General features: G+C 43.9%; 1 protein-coding gene across 6 annotated transcripts in view; it reads right to left on the reverse strand.

The window, feature by feature from the left end:
- The window catches only part of BMPER (BMP binding endothelial regulator), a 242622-nt gene that overhangs the window by 206084 nt on the left and 16085 nt on the right, over window positions 1-20453 (reverse strand). For all 6 annotated transcript variants that reach the window (XM_081800290.1, XM_081800293.1, XM_081800288.1 and 3 more), the window contains exon 3: window positions 7320-7419. In XM_081800290.1, coding sequence (XP_081656416.1) covers window positions 7320-7419 — 100 coding nt within the window. The remainder of the gene's footprint in view (window positions 1-7319; window positions 7420-20453) is intronic.

Here is a 20453-nt window from a genome sequence, read left to right on the forward strand (position 1 = left end):
TAAAATCTTTAAAAAAAAAAAAAAAGATTGTGTTTTCCTATAGGAATAACATCATCAGGAATGTGTGTTCCTCATCAGCAGCCTGGCCTCAAACAAAGAATGGGAATAACTTGTCAAGACCCTTAAAGAATGGTCATGATCATAAAGACCAAGATCCAATAAATATAAACATCTGTAATTATTTAAAGGAATGAAATTAGGCCCCACATAATCATAAATAAGCTATGAACACTAATTACAGAAGTGGCCAAATATATGATAGTGCACATAGAATAAAATATGGGCACAAACATAGACATTGCATAATATAGGATTTGTATGTGATCCAAACTTCTTTAAGAGACAGTCCAAGAAAGAATGAGCTAATAATATGCCTTCTCCTCTCCATACTTTCCACATATTAGAAGTATCAAAACAAAAAGTGATAACCTCAGAGCACTTTCAAATGCTTCAAATGCGGAGTACATTTGATGATTAGGATGACAAAGATACCAATAATAGTATTTCTTATTGAAAGATCATTCTTAGAAATATGAGGCAAGGAAAACATTTCCCCCTTTCTTTATCTAGCCTCTGTTCTAAATTTAGTCAATTCCAAACTGCAGTTTGCCAGCATTGGGCCAAACTCTGTGAAAATAGTATCATTCGAGTCTTAACTTGTTGACAATTGTCAGTGCTTTCTAGAATACGCTGAAAAGCACGAAAGCAATTGATAGCCCTCAGCTAGGTTCTTCACACTTGCTACCATTTCTCACCAAACCACAGAAAGGGGAAGGAAAATATCCCCTGTATTAGGGGAGGAAGTCCAGAACAGGGAAGAAGTGGGATACGAGTGTCCATGTAGCAGTCTAAAATGAGGAATCAGCAGGAGGGGCAGGGGCAAGATTTGAAGGCGAAGGTAGCCAACATGTCTAAATGTTGCCATGTGTAACACTCACTCTGCCTCCTCTCGCCCATCACCTCTCAGGAAGAAAGGGCCTAAAAACTGTGAGGGGAATAGGAATGGAACTGCCTTGGAAAAGGCTTGCCTCTTTTGGAGCCCACCGAGTAATGTCCTTTTCTTTTTTTTTTTTCTTTTTTTTTTTTAAAGATTTTATTTATTTGACAGAGAGAGACACAGCGAGAGAGGGAACACAAGCAGGGGGAGTGGGAGAGGGAGAAGCAGCCTTCCCGCGGAGCAGGGGAGCCCGATGCGGGGCTCGATCCCAGAACCCTGGGATCATGACCTGAGCCGAAGGCAAACATTAATGACTGAGCCACCCAGGCGCCCCGAGTAATGTCCTTTTCAACTGAACATTTGCACACCTCCCCCATGGCACATTGGGTTCCAGGTTTCTGTCCTTAAGAAACATACACATGTGTGCACAACAGTCATGGCAAGCTGGTTCCCTTCTTAGCAAAAAAACAAAAATCTAAACATCTATCAGTGGGGAGATGTTACATAAATTACTGTACATGTATGCTTTAGAATCCATATAAGGGTTAAAAAGCATGAACTGGCACGGGAAACTTCCTAAGTCCTACTATTGTTGAAATACTTTTAAAAAGCAAACTGTAAAAGATTATATAACATTTAATTCCATTTATGTAAAAATAAAACCATACATACGAAATTACGTATGTATGTATATGCATATATGTGTGAATAAATACGTAATAAACTGAAGAAGGTCTGGGAAAGACCCAATAAATTGATAAGAGTTGTTATTTCTGAGAAGAGTGGATTTTTGTAGTTCAAATAAGACTTTTTTTCCCTCTTGTTTAAATTTTTTGGTATGATAATGTATTAATGTAGCAGGTATCAAACTGAAGTTAAAATTATATAATTACGCTAGAAAGGGAAAGAGAAAGAGAGAAAAGTCCCAACGAATGATGGGAGATGGGTAACCAGTTCTGGTTAACCATCGAGCTCTCCCCCACTTATTACACAACTGAATAACTGGGAACAAATTTTGATAAACATTCACCAGTACGTCAACATTTGAGTTATATTTTCGTGGTCATTATCTATTTTACTTTATCTCTTACACCATCATTGTAGTAATATATAATTTCCAAAAAGAAGGGGACATAGAGTCAGAGAAACACAATGGCCTCACAGCTACAAAGGGCAAGGAGGTTTTTCACCTCGAAGATGTGTTGATCAGAGTAGATATCAACCAACAGCCTGTAAGTATGTGGTTCTCATTCCTTCATCAAGAAGGCTCACCCTCTGGGCGCCTGGGTGGCTCAGATGGTTAAGCGTCTGCCTTCGGCTCAGGTCATGATCCCAGGGTCCTGGGATCGAGTCCCGCATCGGGCTCTCTGCTCCTTGGAAGCCTGCTTCTCCCTCTGCCTCTCTCTCTCTCTCTCTGTCTCTCATGAATAAATAAATACAATCTTTAAAAAAAAAAAAAAGAAGGCTCACCCTCTGTCCTCCTGTCCTTTCTTCAACTGGTAGCAGTGGTTCTCAAGCCTCAGCCTCCATGAGAGGCCCAGTGGAGACCTGGAAATGTAGACTCAGGAACCCAGGCCCAGGGCTTCTAATACAGCAGGCCTGCAAGCCTCCTGGTGAGACCACACTCTGTGCCCCATCTCCATCGTTTTCTAGCTCTGTGACCTTGGGGAAGTCACTAAACCTCTCAGTGCTACCATTTTTTCATTTGCAAAATGGGGCTATGATAGTATGTATCTCACTAAGCTGTGGGGATTTCATGCCTGGCTCTGAGTAAGGATTACCTGTAGTAGCTGCTGTTATTTTGATGAAGAATATGATGATCTCAGTTACTATTATTATTAGGGGGCAAGGCCCAGGAATCTACATTTAACAGGTGATTCTGCAGTCCACTGCATTTTGAGAATCACTGCTTACACTCATGATTCCCTCAGGTAGGAGAAAGGACAGACAAAAAACAACGCTCAAGGAAAGTCAAAGCAACTAGCCAGCTTTCACTACTGCTTCACCCAGTTAGCAATGCTGGATTTCACCTTCCTGCGTGCCTGCTGATGGTAGAAAGCTCTTCCAGAAGGGCTCTCTCTGCTGGGAAGCCTGGTAGGTCCACACCCTCCATCCATTCCACCCAGTGGAGGTCGGATACGTGTTGCGCTCACCTCTCCAACAGGCCTGACCACACTGTGGCCTAATCTGTTTGGTGAGCAACTTTAGAATGAGACTTAGGTGGTACCCCTGAATGTAAATGCCCTTCAAAATACAGATGAATTAAGTCCATCAGCTCTCTGCTTACCATGCCTTAACTCATCCAAAACCAGACGCTCCATTTCTTTGCTAAGGAAAATTAATTGCTTATTATTCCCTGATCTGATCAAAATTATTTGACCCTGAGACAATCTTGCCTAAACATCACTCTGCTCTAAAATACAGTATTATCAACAAACTTCTCATTAATACGATTCCTTCCCGAGTCACCCTCCTCGAATCAGAAAAGCCAAAACCCCCAGTATTGGCCTGGAGGACGCTGTTTGGAAAAGGACTCACGAGAAACACAGCTACTGTCTCTGAATTTCTGCTGCACACTAAGGGTTTGTTGTTGTCCCCCCTGTGTGAACAAAGGGCACAAAAGGGTTAAGGAGAGGGCCATCCAGATTCCTTTGGAAACCAAATCCAGAATGGTCTGTGGGTTAACACTAACATTTTCTCTCTACCCAGGTAATGCTCCTCTTGATTCTCTCTTTCCCGCCCTTCCTTCACTGTACCTGCTCTTTGGTTTCAGCTGTTTGGCTTTAATCTTTCCCAGTGCTAAAATCCAAGATACAACCTCGATGCCCAAAAATGGAGAATGACCCAGTGAATGGTGATACCTTCCCACAACAGAATCGTATGTACTGGGTGTTATACGAAAACAATGAATCATGGATCACCACATCAAAAACTAATGATGTATTGTATGGTGACTAACATAACATAATAAAATTAAATTAAATTAAAAAAAAAAAAAGAATCGTATGTACCCATCAAGGGCCAATATTTCCAAGTAAGTTGAAAAGATATTATGCCCTGAGGTTAAGTGGAAATTTTTTTTTAAATAATGCAACATAAGTTCTAAGATATTAGCTAGATTAACACTTTTACACAGGAAAAAATACAGAAAGAAATATACCAAATATTAACAATTGTAACTTCTGGGTGGTGGGATTATGAGTAAATTTATTTTCTGCTTTCCCACTGTTCAGACTATTTTTCAAAGCTTCTTCTATGAGCATATGTTACTATTCTGATCAGAAAAACATAAACCAGTAGCTATGAGCACATACAATTGTGTCTCTTAAAATCCTGGAGACAAATTCTGTGTGATGGAGTAGAAACAGAGAAAATGAAGTAGGTAACTCTAACATCAACCACCAGAGCTTGAGAAATCGGACGCATTCATGAGTCTCTCTCACAAAGGACCACCTCAGGGCAGGTTGGGGATTTTGATCTCCCCCAAAAGCCTGACACCACTATCAGAAAGAGATCTCAGGACACTGAATTCGCTGGTCTATTCTTGGGCCCAGTTTAATTTGAAGTAGCTTATCTTCTTAAGCCCAAAAGAACACTCAGGAAATGGATGTGTCTTGGGTGTCTCTTCCCCTTGGAAGATTAGGATAATCAGAGACAAGCAAGAATGATGATGCAGAAAATAGCAGGACAAGCAGGAAAGACAGTGACACAGTACAGCAACAGAAAGTTCCCTTCTGTATCACAGTTAATGGGGAAATGAACCAAAAGCCTTGGGCATGTTCCCTTAACACATGACCCCTCCGTTGACACCTCCGTTCTGTGGTAGCCAACTGGCCTCTCACTGGCAAGGCAGCCTTGCTAATCACGGAAAGATAAAGATGGCAAATAAGCAGTTTAAAAATGAAATAATGAAGAGAGGAGCTTCTTCAAGGTGAAACAACAGTAACGTGGACACACATCGGCTTGCTAATGTGTTTTCACTGGAATCACTTTATCTGACCATCTGCTTGGGAGATTCCTGACAAATGAACATTTCAGGCCTTGCACTGATAGCTCTCGGAAGTCACATGGGTAAAACATCTGACTCCCATCTCACAGGAAGGGGGTGATAGATAAACGGTTGATTGAGAAGGCTCTGAAAAAATATCATCCACCCTACTTGTCCCTGTTCCAAAAGGCTTCGGAAGGTATGTTTTTTATAGTCAAGCCCAACAAGTATTTAAAGAGCACCTACTATACTTACATTAACTGAGAAATGCTTACACACCAGGCACTGTGTTAAGCACTTTGAATGGACCTTTCCATTCAATTCCCTCCAACGCAATTATTATCCCCATCTTATAGGAGGGAACTGGGGGAGACAGATTCCAAGTCTCCACCTGTTCAAGTGGAAATGCTGGTGTATGCTTTTTCCTGGGCTGCCAGAATAAATTACCAGAAGCTTGGTGGCTTAAAACAACAGACATTTATTCTCTCATAACTCTGGAGACCAGGAGCCCCAAATCAGGGTGTTGGCAGGGCCACACTTCATCTGAAAGCTCTAGGGAAGAGCCCCTCTTTGCTTTCTCCTTCCTCCTGGTGACTCCAGGTGCTCCTCGGCTTGTGGTGGCATAACTCTAATCTCGGCCTCTGTTGAGTTTTATTTTGCTTTTTTAGTTTTTATTTTTTTTTAACAATTATTATAATTTACTACAATAACCATGGTTATTAATAAGTAATTGGGCATTAATTCTTGAAATGTGGATTTTATGTAACAGTGCATTTTGAAAAGTTCACAGGATCTTTGTTCAACATGGAGACTTGTGGGTTGTCATTAAAAACGGGCTTTAGAACATTATGGAATGACTAAGTCATGGAGATGAGTGGCACACACCGGGAATAGAGTCAATGGTACTATAATAGCGTACACTTGTATGGTGAGAGACGGTAGCTACACTTGTGAACACAGCATAACATGTAGTTTGCAAACCACTATGCTGTACACCTCAAACTAATGTAACTTTGTGAGTCAACTATACTTCACTGAGAAAACATTTTTTTTAATGGGCTTTAGTTGGCCTGGTATCTGTAGAGTTCTTCTGATGGTTTTTTAAACCTCCCCACCATCCAAAAAAAAAAAAAAAAGTGTATATTCTTCTGGGGGATACAAATCACCTGGTACTAGGTCAAGATCTAGTTTAGTGGTTTTCCCATCCAGACTGCACACTATATCTCTTGGGAGCTTTTTATAAAAAAAGGATACCTAGTCCCCTCCCCAGAACAACTGAACCGGAGTCCCAGGAAACAGAGCCCAGGTATTTATATCTGCCTCTTTCATAATATGGTTGTCTTCTCTGTGTGTCTGTCTGTCTGTCTCCTCTTCTTGATGTAAAGACACTGGTCATATTGGATTTGGGGCCACCCTCATCCAGTATGACTTGATCTTCACTAATTACACTTCCAAAGATCCGATTTCCAAATAAGTTCACATTCTGAGGTTCCTAGTGGATGTGAACTCTGGCAAACACTGTGCACCCCGGGACTGCAGGATTCCGGCGTGGCCGTGTGACTCCAGAGCCCACATCCCGAGCCACGATGCTCTCAGTGCCCCTGAGGGCCCCACCCTATTAGACACTGGCCACACACACTCTAGGTGATGTCAGACTATGACCTGGCTCCCAGCCCTGAGGAGCTAATGATTTACTGAATGCAAATGAGGTAATGAAGGAGGAAAAGCACATGTTGGAAATACCTCTGTGGACTTCTGTGTACCACAGAAACATGGAGGGGAAGGGACAAGTGATGGCTGGGGGCTTGAGCATCTGGACCCATGGGGAGGAGAGACCTGAGCTGAGGCCAAGAGGCAACACCACGAACAGCATGCTCAGGAAAGAGTGCATGCCCTGGAGGACCATGGGAAATGAAGTTGGTGTAAGGGTATTTTAGAGAGGCTTCAAAGGTAACGGAAGGAAATTTGATTCAATTTGGAAGGAAAAAAAAATTAATCGGGGCCAAAATGATAAAATTCGGGCTTAATTTAAACAGAGTAAGGCAGGGCAAGCGTGCAGCCTGGAAAAATGGCTGACACTTCTTGACAAAATAAGCTGTGCGCATGTGTGTACCAACACCCAGGGGCATCATGTTTGCATCTTCTCTGTCACATTTCAGCAACTTGCCTTAGAAAGTAAACCGAACATGCAGATGTCCACCAAACCTTCACCTCTCCGTTAGGAGAGTCCCCGTTACTACCAACCTCCCCAAACTCACACACACAGACACTAGCTTCCCTCCCAACACCCACTTGCACCCCAGCCAAGAGCTGAGTGAAGAGGAAGGTGAGAAAAAGAGAAATAAAAATGCCAAAGCAGCAGCCAGAAGAGAAGGCGGCCAAGACATAAATCACCTTTGCACCGCTCACAACAGGCTCCCCTCTGCTTGATGGCGAGGGCACAGTCTCTCGACAGCACGGGGCACTTCTCTCTCTTACAGGTCACTTCCTTGTTCTAGGCAGAAAGAGACAAGAGACATTTGAAAGAAACTCCAAACAGAACCCCCCAAATGCTGACACATGTCTGAGGTTTTGCTAGCCTCCCTCTTCCTATCTTGCTTTCATCTTGGCAAGAAACACTCATGCAAGCATTTTGCTCTCTCTGGAACAGAAATATTCATCCAGAAACACAGGACTTTTGAGATTAGGGGCACATGAGAGAGGAATGAAAAGTCCCCTCTTTAGAAACCAACGTCACCTAGATAACTGAATGCCGAGAGCAAAGCTTTCTCCCACTTTGTTCTAAGGTTTCTTTTTAGTACACACTATAGAAATGATAATATTTGTGTAAATCATATTTTGCCCATTGGGCTACCTGGGCCAGGACTGCATCGTGAGAACAAAAATATTTGCACACAGCCTTCCAACAAGCCTTAATAGTAGAGTGCATTAAAATGCAGCAATCTAAAGTTCCAACTCAAATAATGACAAAGTTGAGTATTGAATCAGCTCAGTAAGAGAAAAAATAATATTCCCCATGCCAAGCAGAGACACAGTCGTCAGTGTTTTATAGCCATGGGACAGCTGCATTATATTAGCACTTATGCTAATGAAGTGTGGTGAACATTTGCATCTTCGGTTTTATCCTGAAAGGTTAGCTGTTAAAATGTCTCAGAGAAGATCCAAACATTATGTATATGCCTCTTTATACACAGGCTGGATCTACGTGTGCCGAAAATACCATGTCACAAAACTTAACAAGATTTGTAAGTTTCTTCTATATGCTATATGCTAGGTGTTACGGCTTTCATTCCTATTAAAATTCTCTGAGATAAGTTTTATTACTATCCCCAGTTTATAAACAAGAAAACTGCTGCTCAGAGAAGGTGTAAGACCTGAGTAATTGATTCTCTTCTTTTCCCCCTTTTTGGTGTCCTTTATGTGAGAAGGGGGCCTCATGGAGCTAGCCTCATTTACTCCTACAATCCTGTGGTCCTCATCCTAAGCTGCAAATCAGGACCCCTGTGTGGTACTTCACAAAGACTGGCACTGTTGCCCAGCCCCTGTAGCTCAGATCTGATGGATCCTAAGGACCAGGCCTAGATGTTTTCCCAAGCTCCCCAGGTAATTCCAATGTGCAGCCAGAGCTGAGAACCACTACTCTGCAGAGAGCATTCTTGTGCCAAGTGAGGCTGAGATGAGTTCGGGAGCTGTCCACAGTCCCTCAGTGAAGGCAGATGTACCATCTGAACCCAGATGTCCCAGCTCCGAGCCCTCCCAAGTTGCCCTTTCCTCACCCTGTCCTTTCATAAGGGTGGTGGAATCAAGGCTCCCTGCAAGTCACAGCCCTTCAGTGGATTCTCATAATTTTTCTTAAATTACAAACATAATGCGTAGTATGGTCACAATTCAAATTAAAGAGGTCTGTTTTAAAAAAAATTAAATGTCCCTCCACTACCACTAAAGTAATCATGAGCAATGACCAGGTATATATACTGTTTGGCATTATTAACAGTGACTTCATTTGGCAGAGTACAGTTCCCGCAAGCCGTCGTTTGATACCGACGCCCCCCACCCCCGCCCCAAGACGTCTGTGAAATGAACACACTTTCTGACCAGAACATCTGTTAGCATGGCTCATGCAAACCTGGCTGCAGCCTCAGGGAAGGGCCATCCCCAAGGGCATCTCCTCTCTGAAGGGAAAAATCCTCAGACATGGGGAGTTCAAAGCTCCGAGGGCAGTCACAGTGAGTGACAATTAGGGGTCTGATAAATAGGAAGATGCACACTTTCTTAAATATAGGAACTCTTTGCTAAATTAGAAACCTGGGAGCCAGTCAAAATCCGTAACAGGATCCCCAAATTCACAATAGCTTGTAACTACAGTCCAGCACAAAAGTTATTCCAACCAGATGGTTTGTAGCTTCACATCTGGAATTTTTTTTTTGTACACACACATGTACACAAGCACACACACACACACACCCCAAACCTAAACTTTAGTTGTAGGTTTAGTGGGGGATTTCCCCCCTTCTAATAACATTTGGAGTTTTTTTATATTCTACCAAACTGCCATATCTGATCATTTCCCTGGTGTCTAGTTGGCATGGATATGAAGCACATGCTTAGAATCCCAGGACCTCGAAGAAAGTAAGAAAAACTAGAGAATTGCTCGTAAGAGGCTGATTCCTCTGTCTCCTTAATTGAGTCCAGCAGCTACAGAGTAAATTTAAGCACAGGTTAATTAAGACCACTCGCTCCGCTTTCACTGACTTTGCCAAGAGACCAACGCACTGGGCTCCAGCCAGTGGCCCTGCTGAGAAGTGGCGTACACAAAGCCATGCCTGCAGGGGTCCATCTCCACCGGCCTCCTCATCCCCCTGTGAGCCAGGTGTCCTCTGCCTTGAAGCAAGGCCAGGGCTCATTCGGTTCACTTTTCCACTCAAGAAATCTCTTCTGGACAAATACGTTCTATGTCCAGGGCTCTGCGCTAAGAATTTTATATGCATTATTTCACACACACACACACAAAAAAAAAATCCACATCACCCCCATTTTACAGACGGGGAGCCAAGGTTAAGATTCTTGCCCAGGGTCACGCAAAAGGCAGATTTGGAATGCAAACAGAGGTCTGTCTGACTCCAAAGGCAAACATTTAAATGCTGCACTTTGCTACTTCCCAGGCACCCAGGATACGGACAAGAACAAAACAGTGTCCCGGCCCAGAGGCCCCAGGGGAGACTGGTGCCTCCCCTGTGGTGAAATGAGCTCTCTAACAGGAGCTGTGTCATCACCAACCATGGGAGGGTCTACAAATACCAGCTGCTTTCTGGTCATGAGGATGGTTATGCCATTTTGGATGCTGTGCTGATCGTACCTCTGAAAGCCAGACTGCCTTCCTTGAACAAACTATCCAGAGGTTCCAGCTTGGGTTGGAATCTCCCCAAATCTAAGCAACAGAGAGAGTGGTAGAAAAGCACTGGAGAAAAATGTCAGAACATTCTAAAAGAAACGGACCTAGCCGGTGTAGAAGAGTAATAAACCTTATCACATTTTTCATTCTCAGTCTCTGTCTCCTGGTGTTTATCCCTTTCTAGGGTCAGCCAGCCTGTGATTTACCTGCTGTCAAAGGCGTCGGCATGATTGCCTCCTTCCTGAGAGACCAAATATATCAAAACCCAAAAAACAGCCTCTGGAGGCACATGAAATGAAGTGCCAACACGCAAAAATAAAAGGGGGGCATAGGGAGTAAAAAAGAAAAAGTCTACATGGCTGGCAACAAAGCTCTATAAGGTTGTGAGCCAAACCACAGCCTCAGCCACAGCCAAGTTCAAACAGGATTCCGGCAGCCAGCTTGCTGTGCCTGAGATCTGCCACTAGGTGGTAGCACAGAGTTCCCTGGGCTTCGGAACTGGGAGGATGAGGGGCTCCCGAACATTTTTCAGTGTCTGGTGTGGAGGGACATGATCTCTCACTGAAGGGGGGCAGGGGCTATAGAGAAGATAGCCGATCACCACTGTGAGGTTTTCCTGTCTGCTTTCTGCAACTAGAAAAAAAATGTCTTTGACATGCTTTTTTTGTTCTATTTCAAGCCAATGTCTTGAAGATATTTTTTTCTAAGATTCTTCCAGGACCAATCCTATTATGAAATATGGAAAGTATTACCTGACCTTTCACTTATATTTAAGAAATAATAATAAAATAGAAATCTGGAGAGGAAAACACAGCAGCTAATAGGATGAGACTGATCAGGGAGAAATGTCAGCTGGCAAATACTCTATTTTTAGACTCTGAAACAGCATCACAAATCTCTTGAAATAAGAATTAAAACAAAAATACCTGGTGCCCAGCCTGCTGAGACTCCAGGGCCATGTTAGGAAGGTGGCAGACCCCACGAGTCTCTTCCTCTAGAAGATGGCATTATTTTCCTTCCATCCTTGTCTCTTATGAAAGCAAAGCCTGCCTTGGAGGCAAACAGCTGTCATTTGGCAAACTAGCAAATTCTAAGTGCCAGACCCTTTTTCAGAAAATCAAGAAGGCTGCGAAGTTGTTATACTTCTTTCTGCCCAAATGAACAACACTCAGTATGTCAATGAAGCCTACAGACCAGGTTGTATCAGAGAGGAGATGAAGGGGTTAACAGTGGCTCTCTTCCTTAAATTAGAAACCCTGCCGACTTTCCCTTCCTCCTCCTTAGATGCATATCCCCCATTCTCATATCATCACTGCAGTCTTATTTGGGGAGGGGCTTATAGATTGTGCTGCCCTCAAGAATGCCCCTCCCAAACTGCAAACCTCCATGGGGGCGAACCCATATTAACCCTGAATGGTCTGTACCCTTCATCATGGGCTACTGTCCAGGGGATGGATGCCCAGCATGACCACTCTCAGAAGTATAGGTACTTAGCCGTGAAGTTCTAGAGCAGCCAAAAAAAACCCAGGACGTGACACCCAGGCCATAGTACTCAGTGCTGCTGGAGTGAGAAATCATGCCACAAGCTTCCCCTCTAGTCTCCAGAAACGTCTACAGTGTTGGAGGCAACAAGACGTCAGACACTGGCAGGTCACACAAAAACTCCTGTGTAACTTCTGGCATCAAGTGAGAATTTCACCTTGACTCAAAAGCCATCGTGGTCAGTGACCACAGATGGGACACGGTGACCCTTAACCGAATTATTTTTATCAGTGAATTTATCTGAAGTCCACACACGAAGATGGTTCACTATTTGAGTCTGGAGACTGCTCACAGAGGAATTTGTTTTTAGGAATACAAATGTCTTGTGTCAAGCTTCCCCAGGAGGAAGGTTGATCCGACATCAGCACATGTATACTCTGTGGAATTTCTAGCCTCCCCATGCATGAAGTCAAAGAGGTCAACTTTTCCTTGAAGTTCCCCACTGTAACCCAATTCCAGCCCCAGAAGAGCCAAAGGGAACTTTATGGTGCTTTTGAACGCAGGTCACAATTTCTCCTAGGCAATATTATAAAACTTCTCATAAACAGAAGAATAATACTTCATGTTTACATAGCACTTTTCTTCTAAAGCGCTCTGCAGACATTATTTCATTAATCCTCACAGGTTTCTTGAGATTCGCAGATGGTGGAATGGCACACAATAAAATTAAGTGTCTCAGGTCCCTTGAAGAGCTAGCTAGCAGTGGACCTGGGAACACAGCCTGGTTCCCAGGCCTGGATTAAGGGGCCAGCCGGGGAGGTTAGTTGCTAAGGCACAGCATTAAAATTTATGGGTGCATCATATTAGAATTAGGTTAGCTCCTACTCGACTATTGAGATTTTAGGAATAGATTAATATATAGCTGAGCTAGTCTGGAAATTTTCTGGAAAGAGGCCATCTGGGTCAGACAGGCGAGGTCTCCTGCCCTTGTTGTAAGGTAACCTGTTAAAGGTGCCACACAAGGGCTGGACGGAGACTTGGGCAAACAGACCTGACTGCAGAATGTCACAGTTCTAGAATACAGAGATGTAGGCAAAGGCTGAAAGAAAAGACCCAGAAGGGACAGGTTCCACTGGTTGTCAGTGGCTTTGATAAATGGGACATAAAATATAGTGATTCTCTGGAACATATGGTCAGGGGAAATCCTTTGCAAGTGAGCATGAGCACTCATAGAGGAGACAACACAAGTTTGTACCTGCTCCAGCCTGTCTCCTTTGGACAAAATCTGTTCTGAACCTCCGAGAAAATCATCACTGGGAGGGTGGGGGGGAACTGAGATAGTTCAGTGGTTGGCAGTAGCAGTATTAAATTTGATTGATGATTTATTGTTTTAATTAAGCTTTTACTTGCTTGTTCTTTATTACTGATATAGTACAACTGACTTCCCCATAATTCTTGCATAGAATGAGCTGGAAGAAAAAAAAGAAAAGGCAGTTCGGTCCACTACAAAGCCTTAGTATACAAGATGAGGCTCTGAGCCATATCTCTCAGCTCAATGAAAGTAGGGGAAAACAATGGAGAGAAAGAAAAAAAAATTAACAAAACCATTTCTAAGATGAGGAAAGGGTGTTTGATAGGGAAAATGACTCAAACTTCCCAGCCAAGGGAATAGTCTCCCAACACCTCTTTTCTTTCCCAATCGATGAGGTCCTAAGATAGGTACAAGAGGTGGGGGATGTCTGACGTCTGTAGGAAAGGCGGCAGGTGTCAATGGCCCTTGCTTCTAATGTCAATTAGCATTTCCAGATCTTTCTGAACCCCCAACCTCCACCACTTTTGCAAACCCCTTCCATAGCCAGAGCGAGAGAGCTGATCCATTGCTAACCAAACAATGAAGCGGCATATAGTTTTCTGGGCAGCTTGCTGAACTATTAAGAATAATAGCACCTGGCATTTATAGAAAATCTACTATTTACCAGACTGTGCTAAACATGTTTTATGTATTGTGTCCTTTTTAACCCTTACATCAAGTCTCAGGAAGGTACCAATCTACCCCTATTTTATGGATAAGAAGACTGAGGCACAGAGAATGTTAATGACTTACCCAGGTTTACACATAGCTAGGAAGGGCAGAGATTCAAAGGCAAGACTCGCTGATACCAGAGAAGGTGATTTAACCACTATGCTGCACAGCTTGGTTCAGAGGCTAAGATGAGCCATCTCTTCCTCGTCGCTAGGAATCTAAATGTTTGCCTTTGCTAAGCACTCCCCATTTTCAGACTATTATAAACCTTAGTGGTTTATGGTTTCATTTGGATCACACGAGTAAAAATAGTGCATTTTAAGATAGACAGATTAAGTCTCTGGCTTAACACTCAGAACGAGTCTCAGTCTCTGAGGACCCGGTCATTTGCAAGACAGATCAGAACCTAGATCCGAAGCCTCCACGTCCTCTCATTTCTTCCTGGATTTGTCGCCAGTGCCTCCCGCGGAAGACTGGCAGCCTCCAGAGGTTATCCTTTTGGAGTCTAGAGGTAAAAATACCTTGCAAGAATATATTTTTGGAGACTTAATGTGAAAGCATCTTGCAAGAACATCACACAATTCATCGCGCTACATCTGGGAGTGTTATTCTTTCTTCCTCCTGTCTAGGCTCAGCAAGCCTTTACCCCAGAGACCCGGACCCTGGCAAATGCCGCCTTCCCCGGCCAGGCTAACAGTGCAAACTCTGAACAAAGCTGCTCTTGAAGCTCAGCCATTTAAAAGACTTTATGAAGCCCACTGGGGCCCCCCGATTATTTTGCAACAAGTCATATCCCATGAAGAAATTCACTTCTCTGCAACACAAAACAGAGGGAGATTAAAGAAAATGGCAGGAGGGGCAGGAGGGGTGGAGAAAAGAAGTAAGACCCCCTGCTGTTCTGTCTGGCCAGAATCGTGTCTTTTAGTACCCATGTCCTCTACAAAGACGATGTTCTGATGATATATGGCCCTAATACATCACTAAATGACAGTGCTCTCCTGATATTGTACCTTGAAAATATGACACGTGCCAGCAGAAGCAACGGGGGATTAATAAGGAGGCCTTTTTATATTTAACTTACCTGACATTTCAATTCTTTTTTAATGGGCTTTAGTTTGTTGGAAGGGATTGTTTGGGGTCTTATGCTGTTTAAGGATGTAGGTCTGGCTTTTTCTTTTGCCTTTTCAAGGAACTCTCAGAACAAAGAAACACAGACCATTAGAATGTCCCAGCTACTCAAGTACAACTCTGATTTAAAACGGGGCAGTGTCAAACAGCTCCTCATTCTGTTTAATCATATTTTGAAATAGAACCAAAACATTAGAGATGGCAGAACACAAAAGAAATAACCACCAAATAAAAATAGTAGCCCAAAGAAAGTAGCACTGCCTGGTTTTTATTAGACTGTACATCGTCTGAGCAAGGGGTTGGCTGGCAGCTCCACGCTCACGGAGCTATAATGGATGGAACCCAGAGTAGCCAGTTTGGACCACCGGACGCCGTCACAGATGCAGCTTTGACAACTCGGGCTCCCAGAAGCAGGACGGAAAACCAGAAGGTGGACTTTGTCCCCTCCTGCCAGGGGAGAGGAGCCAGGTGTGTGAACTGAGAGGAGTAAAGGTGGCCATCCTTTCTTTATTTGACCCCAAGCTTACTCCTCTCCCCTCCCCAGGCAAAAGGGAATCAAAGAGCTGGGATGTGGGATGGATCTGGTGCTCCAAGAAAATGTCCACGTACTCCTGACTCGGGGCTCAAGAGGGGCTGGAGTCCTGCAAAGCCTCAAACACAAGCGGTCCAGCCACCTCTCCCAACACCTCTGATTATTTTACATTGCTGTGCGCCCTTCAGCACATGAAGAATAATGAATCCGGTTCTTCCTCCACCCGAAAAGAAAACGAAAAGGAAAGGGGAGATAAAATTCTACGAACATCTGTCTGCATTTCTGGTGAGTTCTTTTACTCTCCAGATGATGGGAGCCCAACTCCAACCACCAGCAAGACCTATGACGCAGAGGGCAGAAGCCAGCTTCCCACCCTTTGGGGGACAGCATGGAGCTTGCCCACCAGGTTGGCAGGGGGACTGGAGAGACTGAGGAGTGAAGGTGAAGGAGTTAAAAACAATAATAAAATCGGAGCAACTTCCACTGGAAAGGCTGCAATATGATGTTCAGGAAGGATAGATGAAGATATGACTTCGGCAGTGCCTTTTCTGGCCCACGGCCATGCGAAAGCTGGGCTCCCTGGCCATACAAAGGGGCTGAGAACTCAATGAACCCTTTTAGTAGTGCACATAGATGATTCTCTGCCAAGAAGGAACATGTCCGAAATATGCACGCAGAATGTCTTAGACCCCATTTGTGTCCTGCCTGGGTGACTGGCGGTGGCAAACCATGTCTTCACGTGGCCAGCCCTGAAAGGTGCCCCCCTCGTCAGCACAGGCCACTGCCTGTGTCACCCACAGTGGGTGGGACTCACCAGGTCCTCAAACGCCCCCGACTCCTGTGGGTCAACAACAAGCCACTGAACAGATTTTTCATAGGACAGAACAGAAGCGTTTTCACAGGTTGCCCATGAAAGCCCGCACGCTGTTGGGAGCTACAAAAATACCTTCTCTTGACAAGTAAATGGAGCTGACATCACAAGGAAGAGGCAGGGCGGAGGGGCTGCTCGCAGTCCATCTGTCATCTTGACAAAGTAACTTTCTGGTCACTAGTGAGACACTTTTAAAGACATCTGCACAATTGACCCCGACCACCAGCAATCACAGAGGCTTTCAAAGGGACCCCTGGGATGGCAGGCTTTAGAGCTGGTTCCTACCGTCCTGCCTCCGGATAACGGTAAGGGCGGTGTGATGCATCGGGTGCTGGAAAGATCCCTGTTCCCAGGTCGTCCTCACATCGATACTGACTACAGAGGGTGTCCAGTGAGCCTGAGGAACATCAGATGGGGGAGCAAAGGGAAGCATGGGCCCTCTAGCTGGCTGGAACTGAAAAAGCCAGACCCAGATAGCATTCCCATATGAGGACAATTCTGTGAGCTAGGGTTGGTCTGACTCATTCACCAGGGTCATTAGCAGCATGTTCTCTTCACCAAGGCCTTCCCAAGGGCCACATGCAGGTGTCAGAAGAAACTAGAGAAGCCACAAATTTATTTCATAGGTTTAGAATGCAGTTTGAATCCACTAGCTTTCATTTTCAAATTCATTAAACAATCAACAAATGCAAACTTTGCATATAATCCACATTTGATTAAGGTGTTATAAAGAAATAAAAGTTGCTGGTCTTGCAACTGTAAAATGTCTTAGGTAAAGTATAAAAATACCAACATACTGAATTTTAATTCATATTCCATGATCATTATCAAATGATCATGCTACCAAGTATGAGCAGTAAGAGCTTCTTTAAAAAAAAAATAGCTTTCTATAGGAAAAATTTTGTTTTATAATTGTTATTGTTTATAATTATATATTTTACTCTGACTATATTATTGTTTACTGGCAACAACTTTTCATCTTTTAATGTATTTGTATAATTTCCCCACCAATCAGACTTGATATGCAAAGTCATGTGAGCTATGAAAAAGGCAAACCATTATAGAAAGAGCAGAATTTGGAGTAGAAACGAAATTTCATGATTTAATTTTGGTGGTTGGAATTAGTTAGATCTTCAAATTATGGAGTCAAAAAAATTAAACACGAATAGCACATCCTCATTTATCTGACCTATAAGCACTGACTGGGCCCAGCATTGTCTCAGGCCCTGGGGGTACAGCATGAACATCAGATTCGACATCCTCACATGGCCGATATTCTAGTTGGGAGACCTACAGGAAACCAATATCTGCATGGTAACAGGCACTGACAAGGACTTCGGAGAAAATGAAGCAGGACAAGGGCACAGAGTGACAATGTGTACTGGGGAGAATGGAATCCAGTCAAGATGCTTTCTCTGTTTACATCCTTACCCTAGGTGATTTTATGCAGATTCATGGCTTAAAAACCATCAATATGCAGAATGTTCCCACATTCATGCTCCCAGCTCTCTCGCCCTTCAAGTGCAGACTCCTATCCGAATGTGCCCATGGATGTCCAGGAAGCACCTCCCACTTAAGATGGCCCCAACAGAGATCTCTGTCCCACCCCTCCCCTAAATCTTTCTGAGCCTCCACTAAGGAAACATTTCCTCTGAGACCAGAGTGAGGGGATGAGAATAGGTAATATATTGGATAAGTATGTTCCAGGTACAGGAAAGAACAAACGCACCCTTGTGCAATGGAAGGGGAGGCCGGAGGCAGCATCAGGAGCCAGATCTGGGAGGGCCGTGCAGACCACGGTTATACTTCAGACTGTGTTTCGACTGAGATGAGAAGTTACCAGAAGGTCTTTCATAAATAACTGAAATAATTGGATATATACTTTTAAATGGTCGCTGGTTGATAATATATCATCCAGAGGCAAAAAAAAAAAAAAAAAGGTGATCATGGAGGTAGTCAGAAATTCTCAGGTATATTTTCAAGTTTTGCTGTCAAGATTTGCTAATAGATTGAACATAGGGTATAAGAGAAAGAGGAATCAAAAACCCCGTGGCTGACGGCCTGGGAAAATGGAACACTGCGGTTGACATTGCTGGCTGGAAAAGACTAGATTTGGGGAAGGGGTGGGGCAGAGATCTCTGTTGGGGGCCACCTTAAGTCAGAGGTGCTTCCTGGACATCCATGGACACATTCAGATAGGAGTCTGCCCTTGAAGAGTGAGAGACCTGAGAGCATGAATGAGGGAACATTCAGCATATCGATGGTTTTTAAGCCATGAATCTGTATAAAATCACCTAGGGTAAGATGTAAACAGAGAAAATGTCTTGATTGGATCTTGGGGCCCTCCAATATTTAAAGTTTGAGAAGATATGAAAGACCCAGCAAAAAAAAAAGGTCCAGGAAGGAGTAGCCAGATAAACAAAATTCTTATAAATCCATCATGCAAATCTAAGAGAATACTACACATGCGAAGTCCTTCCACACACACACACACACACACACCCACACACACACGCACACCTGTTCTAGATCACTGCCTGAGATTATTACATGAATCCAGTGACCACCAGGGGTCACCTTCTTGCAGCACCTGCCACCATGCCAGATACCTAGAGACCAGGATACTTCAGGATGGACCTGTCACTGTCAGCCATTGAGGCTCAGTAGATGTCTTGGCCTCTGCTGTGTGCTTCTTGCCCCTACTGCTAATAAACACCGTGCCTGCCAAGCTACATCTCTGAGGAAGTAGACTCAAGTTTAGGAAAATTCTGACTGGCTAGAAGAGTTGACAAGAGGACCAATATCCCCAACTAACAAGGCTCAGACCCACCAGAGCCTAGTGACCAAAGTCTAGCTGAGTATTAAGGAAGACTGTGGGAGGGAGAGAACATTAACCCTTAGGAGTAATGGAAAGAAAAGGAAGGGAGAAATCCTTTAAGTTTTCCTTCTCAGTTATACTAAGACCTAGAGCCAAAGTCCTGGGATGAATAGAGTCCACAGTCAGACCCTGCTTTCAATTTCTGATCCCAGCAAATGTGGCTCAAAGCTGGGAGTGTGATCTCATCTACAGCAGGGTAACTAGGATAGAGGGATCTAGGGAAGAGGCCTGGACTCACAGGCAGGCACTGGCCAAGAAGCAGGGAAGCCAACACCCCACAACCACTTTGGGGCTCACTCTGGAAGTGAGCAAGAGGCAGAGAGGCCAGCGGAGAAGCTGGAGCTAAAGATATGTTGCAACTGTGGGATTTGTACTCCTCTCTGTCCTTTCAACAAAGGATTTCCTTCCCAGATATTGCAAGGCTCTTAAAGTTCCCCTGGGCATTCTCTCCACCAGGCTCAACGATATCAGCACATCATCATTAGCAGAAAATATTTACTAACCCCCCACCTGGGCACTCGGCTCTGATCTAAGCCAGCCCTTTAGCTGTTCCTAGCCATCCTTTTCTTGACCCCTTAATCCTTATCACAAATGGCCTGCCCCCTGGCCTTCCACCGGTTCTTCCAACTCTGCGTGTGCCAGACGGCTCCCCACCCCATCCCTCACATGTCTGGCCGCCATGGTTTCTGTAGGAAGAACAACCACCCCACTGTAATTCTGTTTGTGCGTCTCATTATCAGGCTGAAACCAAGAATTAGAAACTGAAACTGAGGAAAACAAGACAGAAAACTTGAGGAGTGGTGACATCATGGAAATGCTGAGCTAATAACAGAGAAAGAAAATAACATGGTAAAAAATAATAAAGATGGAGATGATAAAGGTGAAACCCTGGAACAATGGAACGCCAGGCCAATTTAAAAAAAAAATTTTTTTAAGGATTCTCATTAAAAGTATGGGAAACAGTTTAGCAATGCAACCAGAATTAAGTGAAGGCAACAGCTCAACTTTACATTCTCCCTGATCAAGGAAAAGAAGGTGCGAGCACAAATGGGGTGGCATAAAGAGAGAGAAAAGAACTCAACTTTCCCAGGATACTTCTGTTCTGGATGAGGAAGGTGTCTGCCGCACAGATAATGGTTAGCAGAAGGAAACAGCTTCTATTATGGAGGTTTGGATATGGAAGGGGTTGCAGTGGGGTGTCTCCAAACCCCACCTCACCTGG

The sequence above is a fragment of the Leptonychotes weddellii genome, chromosome 12, assembly GCF_054177405.1.
Source record: "Leptonychotes weddellii isolate Sample4059 chromosome 12, ASM5417740v2, whole genome shotgun sequence".
Taxonomy (NCBI): domain Eukaryota; kingdom Metazoa; phylum Chordata; class Mammalia; order Carnivora; family Phocidae; genus Leptonychotes; species Leptonychotes weddellii.